Source organism: Cololabis saira, chromosome 7 (assembly GCF_033807715.1).
Source record: "Cololabis saira isolate AMF1-May2022 chromosome 7, fColSai1.1, whole genome shotgun sequence".
NCBI lineage: Eukaryota > Metazoa > Chordata > Actinopteri > Beloniformes > Belonidae > Cololabis > Cololabis saira.
The window spans coordinates 33,694,549-33,718,360 of record NC_084593.1 but is presented as its reverse complement, the minus strand read 5'-3'; the positions used below and the strand labels follow the sequence as shown (position 1 = coordinate 33,718,360).

The 23,812-nt window shown below is 38.5% G+C and overlaps 1 protein-coding gene across 6 annotated transcripts in view; it reads left to right on the top strand.

Annotated features, from left to right (window-relative positions):
- diaph2 (diaphanous-related formin 2) overlaps positions 1 to 23,812 on the top strand; it is a 372,049-nt gene that overhangs the window by 26,624 nt on the left and 321,613 nt on the right. For all 6 annotated transcript variants that reach the window (XM_061725705.1, XM_061725706.1, XM_061725707.1 and 3 more), the window contains 2 exons: positions 1,143 to 1,247; positions 7,006 to 7,026. In XM_061725705.1, coding sequence (XP_061581689.1) covers positions 1,143 to 1,247; positions 7,006 to 7,026 — 126 coding nt within the window. The remainder of the gene's footprint in view (positions 1 to 1,142; positions 1,248 to 7,005; positions 7,027 to 23,812) is intronic.

The window sequence follows — 23,812 nt, the reverse complement described above, 5'->3', positions numbered from 1 at the left end:
AATTAAGCAGATAAATTAGCTGGGTTGGAAGATTAATTAAAAAGAAAAAATGCTAGTTTTCCTGGGTGAGAAGACATTTTCAGTTGTATTTCGCCTCCCTGTTCCACGAAAGATGTTAATAGTTTCTTAGCTCAAGGGGTATTTACTGGAGGAAATGTAGCCGAAGGAATTTAGGTCAGAGTGCTTTAGGACTGAATTCCTGCCTTGACAAATGAAGCAAATGCAGCTTGAATCAGATTCCATGCGGTAGGACTGAAGTCTCTGTATAATACATTCTTCATATTTGTTATATTTTTAATTTAAGAGGTGCACTTTACATAAAATTGGGAGAGGGAAATTGCTGTCGAATCAAATGTACATGGACATATGATTTTATTTTCTGCCCAGCAGAGGGCAGCATGCCTCCGCATCAGTGGGCCGATGTCCCAGAAACCCTGTGGAGGATGTGTTTTTCTCTCTGTTCATCCTCGCCATCTCTTTGTGAGACAGTGGTTCTGATAAACATCCTCCTCCATTCTAATCACCATGTCATTCCCTAGCTTTTAGTGCTCTGTCCGGCCTTCACTCTATCCCCTGATGTCTCTCACATGAAAGGCCTCTTTGTGATGCCGAATTAAAGTAGCATGAAGATAACACTCCCCAATAACACGCAGATACTTCCTATCCAGCCTATCAGATGTGATTGCATGGCCTCAATAGAGGCACTGTTGTTTGATTTTGTTCTTCTGTTCATAGTTGGGGTGTATTGTGCAGTTTTTATTGCTGCAGCCTTGCTACTTTTATATCACAGACTAATTATTGCTCCTTACAATCTGCAGCTGTAACCTGTGACTTTAATAAAGAAAGATAGAAATTAATTCAACCATAGCACAGACTGTAATATCAAAGGGTCATAGTGGAAATGGAAATATAATTGTTGGTTGGTCTAAAATGTTTCAATTTGTTAATGAAATAGATTTGTGCTTTCAATGATCTAGTTCAAAGTTTGAGGTTTTGAAATGCAGGCATTGATATGTTCTGTTAGCTTTAAGCGTGGTTTGGTCTCCAGCATTGTGCATGTTTTTGTACAGTTTATTCTTCTTAAAACCTCATCCTGAAATTGAAGTAATGATCAGTCTCTAACGTGGCATTTTACTTTTTAGGAGGACATGAACCTGAACGAGGAACGAAAAGCCCCTCTACGTGGGAAGGACTTGAGTACCAAACGAGAAATGGTTGTGCAGTACATCTCGGCCACTGCAAAATCTGTAAGTTAGAAAACACCTTTTTTTTTTAGCCCTTATAAATTGAAATTTACTGTACAATTGAATTGAGTGGGTTGAAAAATGACTGCATTCATTGCTATACTCCAGAATGAATTTAACCTGATACACCGTGCCATGGCTTGCTTTTTCATCTGTTCTTGCTTACTCTCTCTCTTTCTCACACCACTTTTCTGCACTCTTCATGCTCGAGGCCCACAACTTTGATTGCAGTGTTGATTTTTTTTTTTTTTTTTTCTCATTGTTTGTTTTCACGAATTCCCAAATTTACTGGATTTCGGTTCTAGTCTCTGGCTCACTTGACGCTAGTTGAATGGTCAGTGTGTTTGTTCAGCCACATGCTTGCATGGAAACTGCTGGTGTTGGACTTTATTCTTGCATGTGAATTTTTACCTAGTGCTGATGGTGTCTATATTCATTATTTGATTATCAAAAACAAAAGCTTATTGAACTTCTTAATTCCATGGACTTTCGTTTGCAAAAACATTGGGGTGTATGGTAAAATGTAAGTATCATACTCATGACATTATTATCAAATCATTTTTTATCCTATGTGTAACTGAAAATAGCAACGGCAACATGGAAAGTGTTGAAACCGAGTAATCGGTCAATCTTTCTTTGTTAAATAGATGCTGGTTGTAAATATTATGTCAGCAAAACATTAAAAAAAAACTTGGACAAGGGCAAATGACTGGGGGAAAAAGCTACTGCAACAAGGTTAATTTGCAACAGGTCTGCGATATATCTGTGTATAGAAAAGTCAAATTATAGCACCCAGAAAGGCGTTAGAAGTAAAACTCCTAAGGGTTTCTTCACCCTGTTAAACAATAAATAGACAAATAGTTCAAAATTGTGAGACAAATCTTTCTCCACAGAATGCAAATCACAGAAATTTGGGACTTTTTTTTAAAATCTGTGAGACATGGTTTTATTAAAGAATGATCATGCATTTCACTGACACCCTAACCTCATAGAAATATGCTTTAAGGCCCAACTCGAAACATGGAATGTATTACAATGTAGATATAATGTATTTTTATAACAATTTTGTGCGATGTGTTGCACTGTTGTTATATCCAGGCACTGGAAGAAAAGCCATAAGTTTAATTTACATGTCTAATACACAACTTTTGGTGAAATTTATTCTTACATCTACATTGGCTCTTTTGTAGTATGTTGGCGTGGCACCAAAGCCACCCCTCTTATTTAAACGGTAAGATTGTAAATATTTAGTAGTAAATTGGACAGCTGATGCTCTAATTAGTTTTGCACTTATCATGTTGTGGTTACCCCCCTGTGCTGGGATAGGCTCCAGCAGAACCCCGTGACCCTGCAAAAGGACAAGGCGGGTATAGAAAATGGATGGATGGATGGATCTGGTTAAGCCTATATTTCATATGCGTCTGTTGTTTTTGCTTGTGCTCTCTCTATTGGCATCATAGCACTTAATCTGGACGTCATCATGGCGTCTCACTAGGCTGAGTTCAGCTGTGTTACTGCTGTCCTTAATTGATGCTCTGCAGATTTTTGTTCAGTGCTCTTAGCTTTTAGTATACCGTAATCCAAATGATATCCAGACTCTAAATTTGCCGGTGTTAGCATCGGTTGCTAGATATGTTATATTTGTTTTGACTATTCAAAGTAACCCTGGTGGGATTTAACGCTATCCGCTAACGCTAAGTATAGGAATGGTGTGGAATATTAACTTGGAAATCATATATTGAGGCAGTGCAGTGCAGGATCTGTGGGAAACAGCATCTTTCTGGTGCATTTCAGTTAATACAAGAGTGTGAATATCCATGTTATTTTATAAAAATCAAGTTTGGCTTTGAGTATTTATTTCAGTTAAACTTTATACACCTAAAGTTTTACATTAAAACAAAAAAAAATCCAACAAAAACAAAACAGTATATTTATTTCAGTTAAAGATATGGGTTTAAATGATTTAGAAATGTTAGCGTGTAGTATTTATTTTCAATTTTTTTAAAAGTTTTTGACACGCAAGTAAAAAGCTACTCCATCTCATCAAAGAATAGTAGTAGTCTTAGAAATCAATGGAAATAAACACATCAATAAAATTGTAGTATAAGTAATATAACTTTATCCCCTCAGCATACACAACAGCAACAAGCACAGCCAGCAAATGATTAAATTATTATGTAAATTATTAAGGGACTGAGTTTGAGTCTGTGATTTTGAGTAGGCATTATATTTGGCTTTATTGCACTTTTTTTCTCTTCATTCTTAGTAAAACAACTTTTTTCTCAATTAACCATTATTTACTTTAGTTTGAGATGAGTTAAAATATAAATTGGCATTTTATTGTTAATTATTAATTTAAATATGGAAAATAACAGTTTTCCAATAAACTTCAATCAACTCTCAATAAACCATTAAGGTGCAATAAACTTGTTTCATATATTAAAGTTATGGACAGTCTTGTGAGGCAGTATTCACATATTACTTTCTGTTAGAAAAATGGATTTCTGTATCCATTGTCTCCAGAACCTGGTAGCTCTCCCTCGACATCGTCATTTATCACCTTCCCCATTGTTATGGTAATTAACTGGCATTATTGATAATGATGATTATCTGAGATGATTGAATTTCTCACAGGGTCCATTATGCTTTGTGTGCACAGATATTTATTCAGTTGAATACGTAATCTCTGTAGTGAAAGGACAGAGGACAAAATGTGATGTCTGTCTGCACCCTGCGATCACATTTAATAGGTCTGATGGAAGGGGGGATGGTTGAATGTCAGTCATGAGGAAGTTGTTCATGCAGATTCATGCTGGTGTTTATACAGTTACAACACAGAGCAGCTGTAAATCCCAATCCATTCCACATGCAGATAATATGTAATGTTGACTAATGCCAGATGAAATGTTTAGGGAGCGTTTTACTATTTTGATGTGACGTGGTTAATAATTCCCTTTTGTAGCGAGATCTTGTAAATACAGCTGAAATTATGAGGTACAGGAACACTTAATTTTATTGTTCAATAGTTCAAGAGCACTTCAATTTGTGTATGTAACATGTATGTTCATTTTTAAATTTAGAAATCTAATTCAGATTTAGTTTGGGATTGTCTAAACTTATATGTAACAGCTTTGTTTTTGAGAATCACTTTGGGTCTTCATCTTGGATGTGTATCATTGCTATGATGATCGAGTTTCTCTGCTTTTGTGCATAAATGCATGTACAAACTATATATGTAAACATTGGGGTGATTTGCTATAAAAAGTGCTGCTTGTGGGGTCCGACGAGCATGTGTTGTGGACCAAATGCAAGTAGGTGAAATTCAAGATCCGAGCAGCGGCCGAATGTGGGAGTGGCTTTTGTGAACAATATGGGGGTTTTAGTTGTCTTGCTTTGGTGCCTTCACTACTAATGTGGTTCTTTTTTTGATTAATGCTTTATAGTTAATTTGTTGTTTTGGTCCTGCTGAAAGGCTTCTCTGTTGCATCATTCCATTTTGTGTGTTTTTTTTTTTCATAGACATTATTTAACAGGTTTTAGTAAGGCATTTGGAAAGATTACTTTTGTGATTTACTAACCTTGCTTAAATATTCTGTTTTACAATCATCCTTTATTGCAGTGAATGAAGTGCAGATGGGACATTTAGGAATGTCCCAAGCTCCCACAACCATAATGCTACTCAAATTTGTGTAGACATGTCTTTCTTTACCTACAGAAAATACAGTGTATGCATACTTAACATGCTTTAGTTTAAATTAGTAAATATTTGTGGACCAAAACAGTTCCCTTAGCATTGTGTGGCCTTTTTCCCTTTGTTTCTGCAGACTTACTCAATTGAATATGTCCTGTTGTGTTTCACCGAAAGCAACATTCTTTCAGTTCAATAGTTGAGATGCCTGAGATTTCTTTGCATAAGCGTCAGCTTTGTCATATGTACGCCACTCACTAATGCATGTCTACATACGGTACTAGCATTGAAACAGCTGTCTATGTACAATTATTATAGTTTGTTTGAAAAAATACTGATAAGTTCTTTGTTTACTGCTAAATGTGTCTTATAAAAGGGATGTCGAAGCTTGTTTTCTTCCTTCTCTCTCTCATCTCTGGCCACGTCTCTTCTCTACTGTAGCCAGACAGAATTGGAAAGAAAAAGAAACTCTTACATTGTACCAGGGCCCCACAGCAAGAGAATAGCAAATTACCCCCAACACAAAAAAGAAAGTCTTACTCTTTTCAGACTTTTCTACATTGACTTAGCTCATCTGGATGTGAGCCGTGTTTCATTGTAATCCAGCTCTGCTTTTACAGTGTGTCTGTGAACAGCCTTGACCATCAGCTTTGCATGAACAGCTCGCTTTTCTTTTTCACCTTGTTTTGTGTTCCTTATTTATACCTATAATCATGTGGCAGTAAAAACAATATTGCCAAAATTCATTGTCATACTAATACTATTAAAACGCAGATATTTTTGTGTGTGTGTGTTTTTTTTTTAACGATTCTTTGTTTCATACAGGAAGTGTATGATGGAAGGGTCTTGAAAGGGGGGCGGCTCAGTGTCACAACTGGAGTCCTTTTTCAATTATTACTACATGTATTGTAGCTATCAATGTTTAACTTTCTTTACAGTTCCATAAATCAGTCCTTTTTTTGTATCCACACTACTAAAAGTTATTCAGCACAAGAAAATACAAATCTTTCCAAATCTCTCTAGTGATACTTTACTGCCCAACCTCAAGATCCTCCCTGACTATTGTCCACGCAGGCTTAAGACAATGTCTGTTATTTTGAAAAAGCTGCTATCAAGTAAAATTCAAATATGTCATTTCCAAAATTACAAAGATATCTAGATTTGTGATAAATGTGGAACATAATTTAACCTGCTTGCTATTGAGGTAGGACTTTCTGCACTTTAGACAGGGACATGTGGCGTCTCCAGCACACAATTACCACATGTAATTTCACTTTAATGTTGCTGCAAACTCTTGGTCAAGCATCAAATGTAAAAACAGTAAGGGAAATTCCTTCTTTGGAAAGCAAAACAGAAAGAACTAAAAGTTAAATGTCCCTCCTAACTTCATGCAATCAAATTACGACTATTTAGAAAACCGTTGCACAAATAGAAGAGCTTTGTCACAAATTAGAATACATTCACTTTCCCAACAGACACTTTCCCTCTGTGAAATAAGTTCCACTGTTACAGTAATGAAAATCACTCCTGCTACTTGCCACTATTGACAGATAACAAGGTTAAACCCCAAGAATTGTGCTGACTGCATGGGTTCAAGGTAGGTCTGCTGCACAAATTTGACATCTAAAGACCAATGTTAATGGCAGCACATTGATTTCTGCCCTCAGAGACCTGCTGCAGCCTCCCTGCCCACCGGAGTCGTTGCAACTTTTAGGGCGTGAATCTGTAAATCTGTTGGAGGCATATTCTACCACCTATGTTTCATATCTTGTATGTTTTATATCTGAACATTTCGTCCTGATGTTTACATTTATCTGAAAAAAAAAAAAGAAATATGCAGCTCCCAAACACAGGCATTGTCTTGAGTTTGCAACAATAGTTATAAGTGTGCTCTTGTTGGCTGTTATAAAGTTTGTAATACAATCTGTGCCATAATTGTGTGAAGGTTTTTTGTTGTGTCCCACAAGATACGCTAAAGCCTCAACATGTAATGAAGTATTCTCTGCCCTACTAATGATTGTGCTGTTTGTGTCTTTTTGCACATTAACCTTCTCCGCTGATCGCTGCATGCAGATAACTGGGAGCAAAGTTGCGGTAAGTAGCCCATTATTTATTTGGCTTCTGAATGTGGTGACTTCTGTGCACATATGTACCTTTGTACCAACTTCAACACACATTCACAAACATGTACACACATATTAATCTTGTTTCAGAAGGAATCCTGTGAATGAGATAATTTTTTTGATTGTGATTCTTGCGCCAGTAAAAGTTCCAGTATTATTTACAGGTTTTCATTTTGGAAAGAGTAAAAATCACAAGTACAAATCTTGCTTGAAAATTTTGATAGTTTTAGATTATTTTAGAGTATTACTTGGGATAGCCTATGTTGGTTTTTGTTGTTTATTCTTCAAATCAAATGCAGCATAGCACCTATTAGCCTTTAAATGCTGTAATACCACCAAGTGATAATGCACACACTGACCCACGGTGAACATATTTCAGCTGTGACATTTTTGTGCTATTAACAACTCTCTTCAAGAAACAAAAGGCAGAGTTTTCTTACAATTGTGTTTTTTCAATTGATTTTACTTAAAATAGTTTAACAAAAATCTAAATCACAATAAAAGTCATTTATCATTCCAGTTTTTTGGAAGTACCTTTTTTTTTCTTCCTAAAATAGCACTTTTCTGACTCTTTAAAGGACATTCTTAGAGAAAGAAACCATTTATATTGGCTCGGTTGGTGTAATATTGTCACTTTAAATGGTCTTCCATTGCCTTTGTAAGGCTTCATAAGGATTAAGAGGACTGAAAAGCCTAACAGAAGCACAGTCAAGGTAAAGCAGTGCACTGTGACCTACCTAATGCTCTGCCCATACGCTCAGACAAACCTTGCTGTCTGAGGCGTTTTACAGAGACTTTTTTATTGATTCCATTTTTGTCTGTTTTTGTTAAACTGTTCCTTTGTGCTTGTGTATTTCTGTGGGAGCCGTGGGTTTTTCAGCATGGATGTGGAAGGAGTAGTTCTCAGTCGGCTGTTACGGCTAGACTGAGCTCGGTAAATATGAATGGACACATTCTCAGGTTCAATCAGGTCTGCTCATCTAGGATGGAGAGACTTAGTTTCAAAATGTCTGAAAACCATTATAATAGCTGTCAGAGACATGGGTTATCAATATGTTCTTCTCGACTCAACACCGCACCGGAGTGTCTGGACTGTCGTTTTTAACCTTCGTACCAATCCTGCAGCAGTCGCAAATAAACACGGCCAGCATACTAAAAGCTATGAGCTTTCAATCTGAAAAGCCCCAGTGAAGGAGAAGAGAAAAGGTAAGAGTATTTAGAGAGTATTTAGAGAGAGCATTTAGTCTGGTTAACCAATCGTGAGCTGCAGTTAGGTCCCTGCTTTGCCAGCAGATTCCCATTTTCACGCTGTCAGCGTGCATCGATGGGACAGAGTGCATGCTCTCAGATGAGCTAGAGGGAAATGTTAGCGAGGATTGTCCATAGGGAGAGCACAAGTGCAACTCCTCTGTCTCAGGCATGAAATCTCCCTGGCACTTTACCCTCTCCTAGTCAGGAAGGAGGTTGGGTAAGAACACGAATTGTGAACTGACTTTAATCCACTCTGACCATTGTGGAAGTTGACAACACTGCTGAGACTCACGGCCGCTCTCAAAATCCTAAAGCAAGACTTAGAGAATGTGACCAGCACATCTGGGTACCACCATGACTGCAGGTAGACTGATGCAAGCCTAAATGGACATTGACTTCTTTAAGCATTGTGCTGCAGCCACCCGCTAACCACCAGAAAAGCTTTATAGAAACAGCGTAAGTACTTGCCTGATTTACGTCAGAAGTCGAGGTCCATCCTTCAAAGACTCCTGCAGCGTTACTGTGAAAAGTAGACTTCCATCTCTCCTTGTCCATTAAAATACAAAAGTGTTACACATGTATTGGAAACTGGCAAGTGCACAGGAAATGATCAATACCTTTATGACTGGACAGATTGACTGCTTATGTGCCAATCTGCTCATACATGCTAGCATGTTGTAATTGTGGTTCTGTAAACACTGACTCTCCGTGTGCTGTTGTTCATGTGCCGGTTTAACCAGAGAGCCTAAAATGCCTCAGGTCCGACTTATCATGCCCACTAGCTGATCTATTGGGGTTTTAGTTTTCTGCATAAACCTATGTGTATGCACAGGAGCAGTGATATGCTGTAATATGCAAATGCTACTCTACGTTTAGGGAAATAGAGCATGGCAGAGGTTTAAAAAAAAATTAATTGTACAATACTTTGAAAAGAGCAGCCATCATCTTCAATTAAAATATTTACAAAGAAGTTCATAAATGGCAAATTATATTAATATAATTGGGTGTTTTTGTGTTAGATGGATAGAAGAGAAATAGAAAGATCTGTACAACTATCTTTATGTTAGATATTTATTTTTTGCTATGTATTTTTAATTAAACCATGCTGTTTGAAAATGAATAAAACATTTCGTTTTTTAAGTGTCTGGAAAGGCTATTTAATGTCAGGGAGCAGTTTTAGCAGCAAAGTAGAACAGACATAAACACTTGATAGATTTCAAGTTTTATCATCTTCCCAGTTTTCAACTGTGATGTTGTATGGCCCAAGTACACACCGTATTTCAATTTTAATTTTAACTTTGTTAATGCATTTAAACATTTCTTATATTATCCTTTTTTGCTGTTTACAGAGTTCAGGAGTGGAGAGTTGCCTTAAATGTATGAAAATAATGAATGTTTAAAAAAATTTGATGTGGAAAAAGGGAAATCTGGGTTAATTTTCTTTTCATTGATTCATGAGACAGTTTTTTTTATGTTTAATAGTAATAATTCATTAGCTGACAGACTTTAATTTCAGTTTCATGTTAAATGAAAATGTTAACTTTTTGCTGACTCAGGTCCTCAGTATTAGGTTTTGTAGCTTTGTTCCAGAGCTGTTACTCTACATTTTCATAAATTATCATATTGAATTAAAGATCCTTGGCATGCCATACAAAGACTAACAAAATCACAAAAACCCAAGACCTATGTCTCAGTTAGATTTTTAAATGTTGAAGTTGAGAAAAGTTCAATTAGAAAGAAGCTGGTGGCTTAAAGGTTGCCCGGAGAAAGTCTCTTCAAAAGTTAAAATGGCAACATGTTTTATAATAGCAAAGATCCACAAAAAAAAAAATGGATAAGAGTAGAGTTGAGATGTTTAGCCAGTACGCGCTGTACCAAATTTGGTGAAACCCAAACACAGAATGTCTGCACAAACTTCCACTGCCACTTGTCAAACTCAGTGGCGGGAGGAAAGGACTTGGACTTATTTTCCGGGCGCAGAACGGCAGAACATTGCAGGCATTGACTCAGCCATCAACTTCTCTCTATACAAAAGTATCTGGAGTCAAATGTGAGGGACTCTGTCTGACAGCTAAAACTTTGCCGAAGTTGGCTCATGCTACAGGATAATGACCATATGCACACTAGCATATCTACAACTGAACGAATGGAGAAAAAAAAAATTAGAAAAAAATAATCGAGGTTTTGCCGTGACCCAGTCAAAGTCACGACTTCAACTTAGTTCAAAGGCCTTGGCTTCACTTTACAGAGCCGTGCGTGACGAAATGCCCCCGAAAGCCAAAATATCTCCACAAAGATATCAGCGACTGATATCATAATTTAAAAGAATAAAACATTTAAAAAATGAATAGACAAATAATATATATATATATATGGATGGATGGACAAAAATCTCAGTGTTTGCATTTCAGCTTTGCTTTGTTAAATGAATTATAACCTGGTGTAACATTTGTGTTTGTTGAAGACCTGCTGACTACTGGATAGTTTTCTCTTTTCCTTATGTCCCAACATGTAACGAGGTTGTTGGTTCTTTTTATAGGACTGCATATGATGGTCCTGAAAGGAAATCAAAGCATCCCTCCTTTTTCCTGCTTTTTACCTTTTAAAACAACATGCCTTGAAAGACTTTTTGTTTCAAGCGAGCTATTAAACTGGGCGCTTAGGGCTGAGCAGATTTGATGTGGCATATGTCCTTGGTGCTTTAAAAGAACGGCAATGAAAAATTAATCAATTATGTGTGCCTCCCATGCCCTGAGCCAGTGTTCACCATAGATTCTTTTTTAAATTAAGATCAAGGAAATATGCTCTGAAGGGGACTGTTTGAATAAGATGTTTCTTTGATTGGCTAAAAACCTTATTTTCAGAGTTCATCTGATTGAATTAAAAAAATAAAAAATCTGGGAGTTACATAAATATTTATCTGACAAACTGCAGCTGAATAGGGAATCTGGATCAGGTTTCTGCTGTTACTTCTAATGCATTTTGAACATGTACCGACTCAAAGATAAGTTACAAAACACTCCTTTGAAATTCAAGTAGCGATGCTAAGCCTAACAGAGTGTCTGAGTCTCCCTTAGTATATCTATAATTTGTAGAAAAACTATACCAACTATATTTTCCTAGAATTACAAGGGCTCAGAATCCATCATGGGGAAAACCGGCTGTACTGAAGATCAGAAAACCTGAAACAGTCTGAATGATCAGGACTATAACTTCAGTTTGAACAATACCAATATTAGCAGATTACTTAATGTATAATTTCCTTGTGAAATACTTTAAATGGCAATTGTGACACAAGCAGTCAATGTTTACCTTTTATAGTTTTCAAGACTGCTCACTTAAGACTGCCTTTTTGCTGAATCGCTTGTCTTCAGGCACTCGAGGCTGCACTGACCTTTGCAGGATGTAGAAGCAGCTCGGGTTTAGCTGTGGCGGAGGGTGGGCTGTGTAGGAGGGATTAAATCAGCAGCAGAACCCACTGGGGATGAGACAACCAGGTTACTTTCCCATTAGTATTTGTCTCCTTTTATTTTTTGTTGCAGTTTTTGTGTTGTTATGTATTCCCTGCTAGCTTCTACCTTTTTTTTCTCCCTTTTTCTCCCCCACACATCTTTTTCTCTATACAAAATATGTCTTTTCAAAGGCTGAAACAATCATTCCTCTTCAATCAGAAGAGGAGAGCTGCATCTCGTTATTTTGAAGGAACATGAAAGGCTGAAGTGGCCACAGTATGGTGATATTGGATGGAACAGTCGCTATGGCAATGCTTTATAGTCTGCCATTGGGTTGGTGTGTGCACATGATATGCGTCTGCATGCTATAAGCATCATGTTTTTTCCATGTGCACTTATAATAAACTTCAATGTTACAGTTTGGATTTAGATACTGCGCAGGAGAGATAGACGGGGACTATTTTAGCGAGGGGCAGACGAAAAGAAAAAGGACTCTTAGTTCTTTTGATTGCGTTTCTGGGGATTTTATGTACTATATGCACATCCCCACACAAGTGATGGACCTTGTGAATACTAGCTATGCTCAGTTGTACATCTCTCCCCCACAGCTCTGTCACACACTCAACAGCACTGTCGGCATGCTCAGCTCGGCAGGAGGCTCCTGCAGGGCCGCATTAGGCTCCATAAACTTTATAGCATATTTTTACAACCCTTTTCTCTGTATGCACCCACCATCACATCCCATCGCATCTGCTTTAACTGTTCACACAGCTGTGAAATTCTGTGTATCCCCATGTTTTATGATTGCTTGCTACTCCAGTCACACCCGATTTCTTTATTTGCTCCTTTAGATTTCCGATATCCTCTACATCTGTATGTATATTTGAGAAGTTATTTGCTTTCGTTGATGGCATCGGTTGCTATTTGTGGACGCGATCTTTGTGAACTGCAGCCTCTCTTAGTTCAACAACTTGTGCTTGAAAAATGCTCGCACTGGTTCTTTTCATTCTCCTACTGAGCTCTCTAATGTTGGCCTTTCTTTTCAATCTAAATACAGACTTTACTTTGATTTGCACTCCTTTGTGAACAATGCATAATCCCTGCTGATCTCTGATGTCTGGCGCACAACTGACTGATTTAGGGGCAAGAGGAACAAAGAGGCTGCTGTTGACAAGGATCCCTGATCAGACAGAATTGCCATAGATAAGAGTAAATTATCTAGTAAATTGAAATAGTCACATTTAAAGCATATTTGTAATTCCCCCTCTGCTCAGTCAGACAGCCCACCAAGACCAGGGGGCGCACCCTGCTGCTCATCCAACTTGTCCACTCTGCACTACAGAGTACTAACAAGATACAGTCTCTGCCTCAGCTATCAGCTACAGCGCTTTCATGGTCCTGTCATACTCGGACTCACAAGAGTAAAGACACATAATCACCCCATCGGCAGCCAGGTTCTCCCAGATTCCCCAGACGGTTCTCTCCTTTTAAGATCAGTGAGATGATCACTTGTTTTGTTGATGTCTGGTTTGTAGTTCTTTTTATTTCTTTTTTATTCAACATTCCAATACTTTAAAAATGGTAACCTTTGTGTTATTGCACGTTAGGTGCTGGCTGGCAGATAAATGAATGGAAGAAAAAAAAAAGTGAATGGCTATGAATTAGTCATCATGTACGATGAGGGTTTCTATGGCTTACTTGAGCTCGGTTGGTAAGGCATAGTTCAGCTGTGCCAGAGGAGGAGGGTCTTATCCTGAGCGAGTTGGCACTACCCTCTCTTCATGCACGCTGGCTGCACTCTGCGTCCCACACTGCCAAAGTGGTTGCATCTTCTTGCAAATTACACGGTTTATTATTTGTCTGCCTTCGTTTGTGCTCAGCCAAAGTTCGTGCGTATTAGAGCAAAGTAATAATATAGAGGTGGTGTTTGACAACAGCTCTGAGGGAGACGGATCTTAAGTAAATGCATTAGCTAATCATCAGTGATCATGGTCTGACTGGAAGGATCCTGCCACAGATGCAGCGGTGCAGTACTGAAGGACGGCACTTGGTGGCAGTGGGCGGCTATTGAATCGTCCGCTACCCGGTACTCAAAAGGCAGATTGTTGCTATGGGATCGACTTCATTGGCTTCTCTCAGCCCATGCAACACAGCACCATGTGCACCACGAATGCCACTTGTTAGAAATCTGATGTTTGAAGGGAAGAGTAAGTGTGAAGCGGTTCAACAGGACTGAAATTAGTCCATCTTCTCTGATTATTCCTTTCACCTTGATACTGCAGACAGAATAAGAGAAAGTAGACTTAATTTATCATTATAACATTTCCTTTATGAGGATACAAAAGTGAGCCAGACTGATGTGTTGGAAGCTAGCCAAGCTTTACTGCTTCCACTTCACTTTTTGCCCTTTTATTCTAGTCTCACTCAGTGTGAGTCTGTGAGGAAGCATGTTTTATGTTTTATGTTAACTGTTAATAACCCAAACTAAATAACCAGACAGCTGAATCATATATTGGATTTGCTCAGATGCTCTCTTTCACCAACAACATGACATTTATACACGCAAAACCAAGTCATTCATATAATTGTCTTTGGTTCTGGAATAGTTGTCTGTATTCTCACACCCCACTCCTGTTGTAATTTCTTTCCCTCAGAAATATGCTCTTCTTAACCCACCCACCCATACGTATCATTTGTTTATGAGCCCCCTGCGCCCTTGGGAAGACTTGTTCTTGGTTTAACAGCTGGGACATATAGTCACGGTTAGGTATGGGTTTCAGTTATTGCCCAGGAGTGTCTGAAGGAATGCTTCAGTCCTCAACACATGCTGTGCTCTCCATTTTAACTACTTCCACCTTGTCATTCGTCTCAGGTGCCATCACTGCATCTATTTTTAATGCACAGCCATATGGTGTTGTTTTTTTTTTTTTTCAGGGACTTTGTGAAATAAATATGAGAAAAATAAAGCAAATAATAGTAATAAGGTTCATTCCTGCTGTTTGACACATTCTGTAAAAAGCTTTTTGCTCCATCAATTGGTAGTCAGACTGTATCAAGCATTTTTTTTTTTGAGAATATGGTCAATTACCTGATATTGGCCCGAGGCTGATTCGATGGCAGATGTATGGCGTCCCAAATGGTGATGTTCTTGATGTTGATTGTGGGCTCAGCATGAGGAGTGACATCCAATCAAGTTGAGATGGTTGACCTGTCTCTTTTATGTCCTGAGTGCTCCCGAGGAAAGGATGTTTTTAATGCTGATTTGGAGAATGTCTTCCTTGTACCTGTGATGCAGGCCTCCAATCACACATTCTTCAACTAAATGTGACAAAAACACAGGTCCTTATAGCTTATAGCCTTAATGTCTGTAATTACGCAGCCATTTGATAAAACCAGGAGCAAACTCAGCGTCGTGTGCAAGGTGTCGTGCATTTTCTGTCAAGATCCCCTACGCTGGCTTTCACTTGGCTGTCTCTGCTGCCAACGGGTGTTGTTTGTTAGGTTGTTTGTGTGTCACTGCAAATATCTGTGTGTTAGAACGAGCAATTTGCTGCCACAAAAAAAAAAAAAGAATGAAACTGAGGGGAAAAAAAGTTCTTTCCAAGCTCTTCAATTAGAACAAAAGAACTGAAAAAAAATCCTGATGTTATTATCCCGGCAACATCGTCTGAGCTTCTGATATAAATGAACTAAAGGTTCTAAAATTGTCATTTGAATTATGCCTTTCATCTCCCCATGGTTTTTAGTGAGGCAGTTCAGCCCAAGTCTCTAGTGGATGTTTTTTCCTTCCCTCTTTGCATCTCCGAACAAGCGCCATAACTGTAATGAATTCTATTATTTTAAAACCAATTACTGTTAGTTGGAAGTTTTTTCACCACTGCTGTCGTGCTCTCTGAGGAGCAGCGTTGTTGCAGTGTCGACTGCAACTAATATTATTGTTTTTCTCTTTTTTTTGTGTGAGTGTGTACATGCATACAGTATATGCTCCCATACACACTGTGCAATTAAGGATTTTTTTTTAGGGATATGCATTTGAATACAATTCATATAATTGTATCAACCCAGTAAAATTAAGTCGGAAAGAAAAATGAAATGGAAAGAAAAAAAAATCATCTCAATACAGCAAAAGTAAATTCCATTTACTTTTTTGCGTTAGTTATTTTGAAAGGTAAATTGCATCCAGCAGTTATGACTTACACTGTGGTTTTTTGTCTCAAAGGTTTTCTAAATGTCAAGTTGTCTCAGAGTTAGAGAGCATTTGAACTTGCTGTGAGAAATATATAAAATCAAAAGGGTCCCAAACAAATCAGTCTGATTTTATGTATAACGACTACCGTAATCATATGTAGGTTTACTTCATGTTATATGAAAAAAAATCTTGCATATAAGAATAAACATGGTGACAGAACAAGGCCTTTGTTCAATGAAATTTCCCTGTACAGTACATTTTATTTGTACTATTTAGAACTTTTTTGATTTAAATTGGACACTTGGAAGCTGTGGTGAATTACAAAATGATTTTTAATCTCACAGTAACTTACTGTAAGAAGTGCATAGTCTGTTTCCCTTGTGCACACCCCGAGACACACACTGAAGGAAAGAAGGAGAGAGAAAAACAGATATTAGACACGTTTGCTCATTAAAAGCCAGCCACTCATTCTGCTCTAAAGATTGATTTATAGCTTATTTAATAAGCTGAAAGGTTACCTCAAAACAGATTTTCTCCGTAATTGACCAATTTAGTGTCGGTCGATAAGCATTCGTGTTAAACTGAGATTTTGAGGTTCTCTCTCCCTCCCATTTCCCACCCATTCTTGCTCGTTGATCATCACAGATATTACGGAGTGATGATTATTTATTATAGAAGATGTGAAATATTAAAACCGTTGTGTTTTTTTTTTTTTTTGGATGTTAACAGGATGGGGTCCAAAAGCTGGGCACAATTGCTACTGCATTAGTTAGCATAACTGAATGTTCTCCTAATTAGCTCACTTTGCCCAGCAGCTGTCTGCTATTAGGGTCCTTTGTTCCAGATGTTATCTCATTAGAATGGCATTGATCATCCTAATGACTCTGGAAGAAATATTTGGTCCACATTAGTGTGACCCGGTTGCCCCCCACCCCCTTCCCCGAGGTCAAATGACAATGGCTTCAACCATGCATATGCAGTATGGTAGCCATTTCCACCGGCTGTTGTAACTTGTAAACAGAAAGCAGAAATGGATCAGAATAGTGTTTTATGCCTGTTGTAAAGAGGGCAATATTTGGACGTTAGTCCCATTTATACAGCTTGTCAGTGGTTTAATGGTATATGCAGTATCATGTCAGTGAATGGGTGGGCCATAGTGCACAAATGGCTTTTAGTCATAAGTGTTTGGATGGGTTTGCATGTGTATGCTTCCATTTGAAAGCCTGAAGGCTATCCGTTTGCCCTCGCCCATGAAAGCCAGTTTTTCAAAGCAAGGTTATTTGCTTTTGTGTACCCTTACATTCAAAAATCTAATAAATCATGACTTGGAATTAGTATTCAAAGTCACTGGCGATTATTGAGTGGTCTCATTCACATCACCTTTCATTTTAGGCATTTGTCCATGCTTAGTGGTGTCCTCAAAAGGTGCATGTCTGTTTGGTTGCCCATCTTATTGTTTTCTGCTTGAGATATGATGGTAGGAAAGGGGGATGTTTGAGTCCAGATCTCACACTTTGGCCCTGTGCTTAAATGTATTTGTGAGCAGAAAAGGCTTTGCCAGTTCAAAGCTGACAGCTAAAAGCAAGCAGTTCCTTCGTCCTGCTGCAACACACACAGCACAGAAGCTGTGTGGCTCATCCCTTCATTTTCCCTTGCTGCTGTTCCTGAAACTGGCCCTCTGGGTGAGGCCACAGAGGCATTTCAGAAAGAGTGAAGATGGGATAAAATGGAGTTGAGGAAAAACAGGTGGAAGGATAGAGAGGTGGAAGGTTCATAGCAGCATGGGATGGAAACTGAAAAGGAGAGAGAGAGAGTAGACGGGGAGAAACGCAATGCCTAATTGCATTCTCTAGCCTGCCCCGTTCTGTCATTGGTCAGCAGCGTAACTAATTCTGACTGCACAAGTTCCTGCAGACTGCAGAGTAAACCTGCCACAATGCATCTCTGGCGTCAGCTAATTTCCGATATGACTCTCAGGTCTCTTTGCTGCTGCCTGAACACCTATGGCAGTGATCTGCTTTATACCTCAGACTCAAACGTGCAGTAAAACAAACGTGCGCGATTGCATCCATCTCCGTGGTTCAGGTTTTCGGGCTCCATGGCCTAATGAAAACTGCGATGCATCAGTTTAATTATAATGTACTCGCCTTTTATCATGGAGAGATTGTTTTTATTTGGAACCTTAATGAATTTCTCATCAGTTTGTTATTAGCATGGTGCCATATAGGGCTCAAGTGGGAAAGCACGCAATTACAGGGCTTTGTTCTCCCTGATGGACATGAGGTTGTGCCTACACTGGCAGAGAAGCAACTTGTTAAAATGCTGTCGAAATAAACAGAGCAACATATTACAACCATCCAGAGCCTTTTGGCAATATTTTGTAAGATGTTTATACCAACATCCAACAATTTTTCTGTAACTAGCACATCCATAAAAAACATATTAAGACCTCTTTTTGGATGCCACTGGCCTTTATTAGATATTGGAGGATCTTGTCAACTGGGTAGCTGGGCGGGGTTTTCCTTTGCAAGGGTGCGTTACATGCAGTGAATTACCCATATACGGGGCACCTGCTTAACCGGAAATCCGTGGACTGCAGTGATCTATTTCTCTAACTAATCTGGTTAAACAAAAGTTGAAAAATATGTTAAAAAAATGTGATTTAAAAAAAAACCAAAACGCATTGGACTGCTTGAATTCTCAACAGTTGTATCGCATTTGTCGCCTCTCATTTGTCTTACTCTTGACCCTGATTGCATATGACACCACTTCCTTAACTTAAAAGGCATTTCGGACCAATCTAATGGGATATGAAGGCACCATAATGATGTGTGGGGCCTTGTTATTTGTCTTTGTTCACAAAACACTTCCCTAGTTCATTGCATTTTACGGTTGAAGGACTTGATCACTAGTTTTATGGCTTCGTAAATGGGAGTCAATAAATTACCCTCTGATTAAAGACAATGCCCTCACTTTAGGTGTGAGAGACATTTGATATGCATGGTTGGCACGACTCATTTGTGTGTACTAGTTTAATCAGGATAATTCTCTTTTCATTTTTTGCTCCTTTCATCTCCGTCGCTGTGCGACTTGTCCCTGAGAGTTGAACATGGCAGAAACATTTCATGCTCAGTTCTGAAGGCATTTATTTATTTTTTTAGTAGGGATAGGCAGTTTCACATGCTGTTAGATGAGACTGTTTTCTCTCTACATATGATCTGTAAGTGTAGACAGTCTTAAGAAACTGTCTCCTTTTAAGTTGGAAAGTTGTAAAGCCCCTTTTCAGACATGCCTGCTTTCCATTAATCTGGTGACGCCTGAACGTGTCTGTGCCATGTGTGAATGAGCCCCCTGGTGCTTTTCCTAACATTTTTTGACAACAGTTTGACTAGGTTGTACCTTGTAACTTGTACGAGTCACTTTCAACCTGGCACAGTTTTGAACTTCTGCAGTCAGATAGTCCAGTTAGTGTGCAGGCTTATATGGCAACGATGGCTTAATGCGACGCACGAGCAGCTGTTGCACAAACTTGACAAATTGTGTCATTAAACACATAAATACCAGCACTGTCTAAATTTCCTGTCTTACTGTTGATTAGGATGATATGTAGTTATTGGTTTTTTTTTTGTTTTGTTTTTTCCTCAGAGCATTTGCTGATGTGTAAGCTAGATTTTAATTTATTTATTTTAGTTTTAGTTTTGGCGTGTCAGGAGGCCTTGTAGGTAGGGTAGCGCTCCCAGCCTTGGGAATGATCCAGACGCAATCTACCTCGTTTCCTCCCAGTTTGACTTGCTTTGGCCACATATTTTTTTTTTTTTCTAATCCGAACCAAATATTTTATGTCCTAACCATAATGTTATATTTCTGAAGAATGAATGACAGACAAGACTTAACCACAGGTTGAAACAAAGACAATGGAATATATCCACCGTCCAACTTCTGTAAAAGCTGATGTTGCTGTTGTTTGGCATGAAAGAACTTTAAAAAAATGTATTTTTAGACAAATTCATGTCTTCCAGCCTGTCATTTCTCAACAAAAGTAACATAGTAGACATTATTTATTACATACAAATATTATTCCATAAAAGCATACAAGTGTGCTCAAAATCCAGACCACTGCACAAACATTTCTGCAGCGCGGTTATTTAAATGGTTCCTTTTAATTGCTGGTAGTGTTTTTATCTTTTTCATAAGTGCAGCTCCTCAATAAAAACATGACAGGAAGTTTTGGAGAAGAAAAAAAAACAAGGCCTTGTTAGATAATAGGACAGATGGTCCCGGTCCGTTGAGAGAACCGTCATGCACGGTAACAAGGGAAGAAGACTGCGCTGTGATTCTGCTGACCCCATGCTTTGAGGAAAACTGATGAAAACCCCAACCACCCTTGAAACGACACGTACTCCTCTTCTCACTGGCAGCTTCACACAAAAACTAAATGCACAAACAAGAAACACACACACACACACACACACACAGAAAGCTCCCAAACCCATCAGATTGTTTTGTGCATCTTCAATTCTCAGTCACACTGAGTGATAAAGTGAGGAACTGCCTCAAGCTTCATTTTCACATGAAAACTACACAAGTTCCCAAAAGATTTATGAGAGTGAAGAACCACAGTCTTTACTTGACGATAAATTAACCCCCAACCCCACCCCTCAAAAAAAAAAAAACACACACGATGCTGGAGGGTGAGCAGTGTGAGTCAGGAGGATAATGAGAGCAGGGTGGGCCCGGGGATAGCCAGCAGGGTCCAGCTCGCTGGAGCTGCCTTTTCTGCTGAGCCTCTTAACTCATGGCATCTTCACTGGCATCTTCCTGCGGGTATATCAGCACATGTTGCATTCTTGTGCAAATGTCTAAAGAAACCAATCTTACAACTGACTTACCTTGTAATTTCAGCGATTATCCTCAGAGTCCTAGCGGACTTCATCAAGTTCAGCTTCATCGAGCAGCATTTACGTCATACTTTATAAACCCCTTTTGACACACTATGAAAGATATATCACTAATAGCAACTGAAGTAGTCACAGGTTTCGCAAAACAACATAGTAGTGAGCCAGTTACACAGCGGTTGCGTAGAAAGAAACAGCTGAAATCACAGCTATTAGACACTTCTGACAAAGGTGATCTGTTGTTTCACATGATGATACCATCTTTACGATCCCAGCAGCCAGACGGGGTAAACAGAATCTTGTTTTACTGTTTTTTTTTTTTTTTTAAATCACATTGCGCTAACAATGATTCTACATTATGTGGAAGAAAATGGTGGTGGATGTCAATAAAGAACATCGATACGAGATACAGAGCAGAAAATCCAGCTGCAGCTTAAACACTTGGGCTACTAGGTGCTGCAGCTAATTATAGTATGAAAGTCGGCAGTGGACTATGAAAGTGTGAACAGTTGTGTTATTTATTAACACAATCTGTTGGAGTCACTTGAACAGCTGATCAAATGCCTTATTCATCCACTGCTGCTGTGTGTCCCTGTCTATTGGTTCTTCTGCAGTTCAGCTTTTTTTTTTTTTTTTTTTGCCATGTTGAAAGTGTTTGTTTTTACTGTAAGCTACTAAGTTCAGCCTCATCAAGCTGGTGTCTCACTTTATTATGGAAAATGACCAGAGCGGTCGGTCACGTTCCAGTATGTGACCGGCACGTCCAAGTAATTATTATGAAGCGCTATGTCAGATGTCAAGTGTATGTCTGAAAGGAGCTTCTGGTATCACTACAGTCATTTCCTTTAACTGGACTTTAGTGCAGGGCGTTTATGTGCGATAAAGACGGAACATCCTTTTTAAGTTCTAATGTTTTACCTTTAAGGACAGAATATATATCGGGTCTGTACCAGGTGTTAAAATTAAACGGCATGTGGCATATTATGCTGTCATTGTTTATTTAATGAGAAGTAAGCTCAGCACAGAAGTGCGGTGTGAATAACTAAGCAGGGTCGTTCTTCGTGCTTTCACAAGAATTAAGATGTTTAGTATCAGCCAGGTGCAGATGATTAAATGTGCTTGATTAACAGACTATCAGCAAGTGCGACCAGCTCTATGAAAAGCAAAAGTGTTAAGAGTTTGATCATCTGGAGTGTTATGGTGGGTTGAAAAAATCACGCAAAAGAAAGATGTTTGATCTTAGAGAAGTTATGTGATGCTCATGAATCTGCTTAAGTATACAAAACAGTTTCCAAACTTTTCCATGATTCTAAAGCGTGAAAGATTATTCATAAGTGGACAGCATACGAGACAGTGGACAATTTGTCCAGGTGTGAATGCCTCGCCAAATTTACTCAAGGTTAAGCGATGCATGGAGAAATGAGGATAAAAAAGCAAGAACGGATCTCGTTACTGTAGATGACTTGTCCAAAATTTGTGATCTCAAATCAATAGATGCTGATCGTCTTGTCCTAATTTTCATGTGTGACGATTCTAAAACAGGTTTATTTAAGTACATGTGTTGTTGTAGAGCCACATTGATGCAGCGTGTGAATATTGACTAACTGTTCCAGCACATGCATAAAGATGGTGTTATTTGCTACTCTGCTTCCGCTCAAAGCTCAGAAACTTCATTCGGTGTTATTTGCTGTCAACAGTTTCCACGTAGCGCTAGATTTTTGTCAACAGATGTGAATTGCAGCTTGCTCATCAAATTAAACACCTCCCCAACAGATACCTACAGCTCTCTTCCCCGTAATGCCTCTTTCTTTTCTTTATTGTCAACATTCATTAATTCAGGAATTTCAGGCAGCGCTCACCACTTGTGCCTGATGTGGGATGGATTTTCTTTTCTTTTTTATTCAGTGTTTTGCATTTAAATATATACTACGAACATATAGCTATTTGATTATTTGATTATTTTTCTTCATCAAACAATTCCTGGTCTACCGGTACCTTTTTTAAATGATTGTCTCCAAACATGTTGTCGTGTCAAAATATAATGATGCGAGATGTAAAAACATCTTCTTTCGCAGCATGGATTTTTTGTTTATAGCATTCATTTCAGCAGTTTGTTTTGTTGCAACTAAAAAAAAATAAAAATCTACATTTTTGTAGTTCCCTTCTGAAGGGGACATTTTCCTTGCCCCTGTTTGGCCACTGTTTCTTTAATGTTTACTCGGGGGTCCGGTTCCTGTTCTCTAAAAAGTGCCTAGGGACAATTTGTATTGTAATAGATGCTATATAAATAAGATTGAATCAAACTGAACGGAATAATTAATTATTTTATTTTTTTATGCAATAGTCTTGGAGAAGAACCCGTTCATGACCACTGCATTTCAGGGTTAACTGTTCATGGTAGGGGAAGAATAGAAATGTGCAAAAAATAGATAAATAAATAAATAAATAACCAACCAGGAATATAAAGAAAGGGAAGATGGAAATACCCTCCAAAAGTGTGTCAAATTGTATATATTGGGGTGTGTTTATGTTACAGAGAGTGCAGGGAGGCCTCAGGTAAATAGTAGATGCCTGTCATTCTTCTGGTTTAGTCCCACCTCTATAAATAGAAGTGTGCTGCAATTCCTGAGGGGTCTTAACGTCTTTTTTATTTGCTCTTCATCCTCATCCCCTGCTTCTTTCCTCTACTTCTTCTTGTGTCTCTGTCACGCTGCCTTTCCACGTATCAAAACAACTATACTACTATCCAGCATCATTATTGAAGAATAATCTCCCTGTGTTGATCACCCATGTGCACACAGCATGAAAACAAATAAACACAGTTGCTGAAATGGTAGACATTCCTTCACTTCTTCTTTTGAGGTGGCGGTAGCATCGTACCGGTCCTGGGTGTCCACTGCCTCTTGTTGGGTACATTTCTGGATAGGCTCCAGCCCCTGTGACCTTCAACATGTAGGAGATGGAGGGATA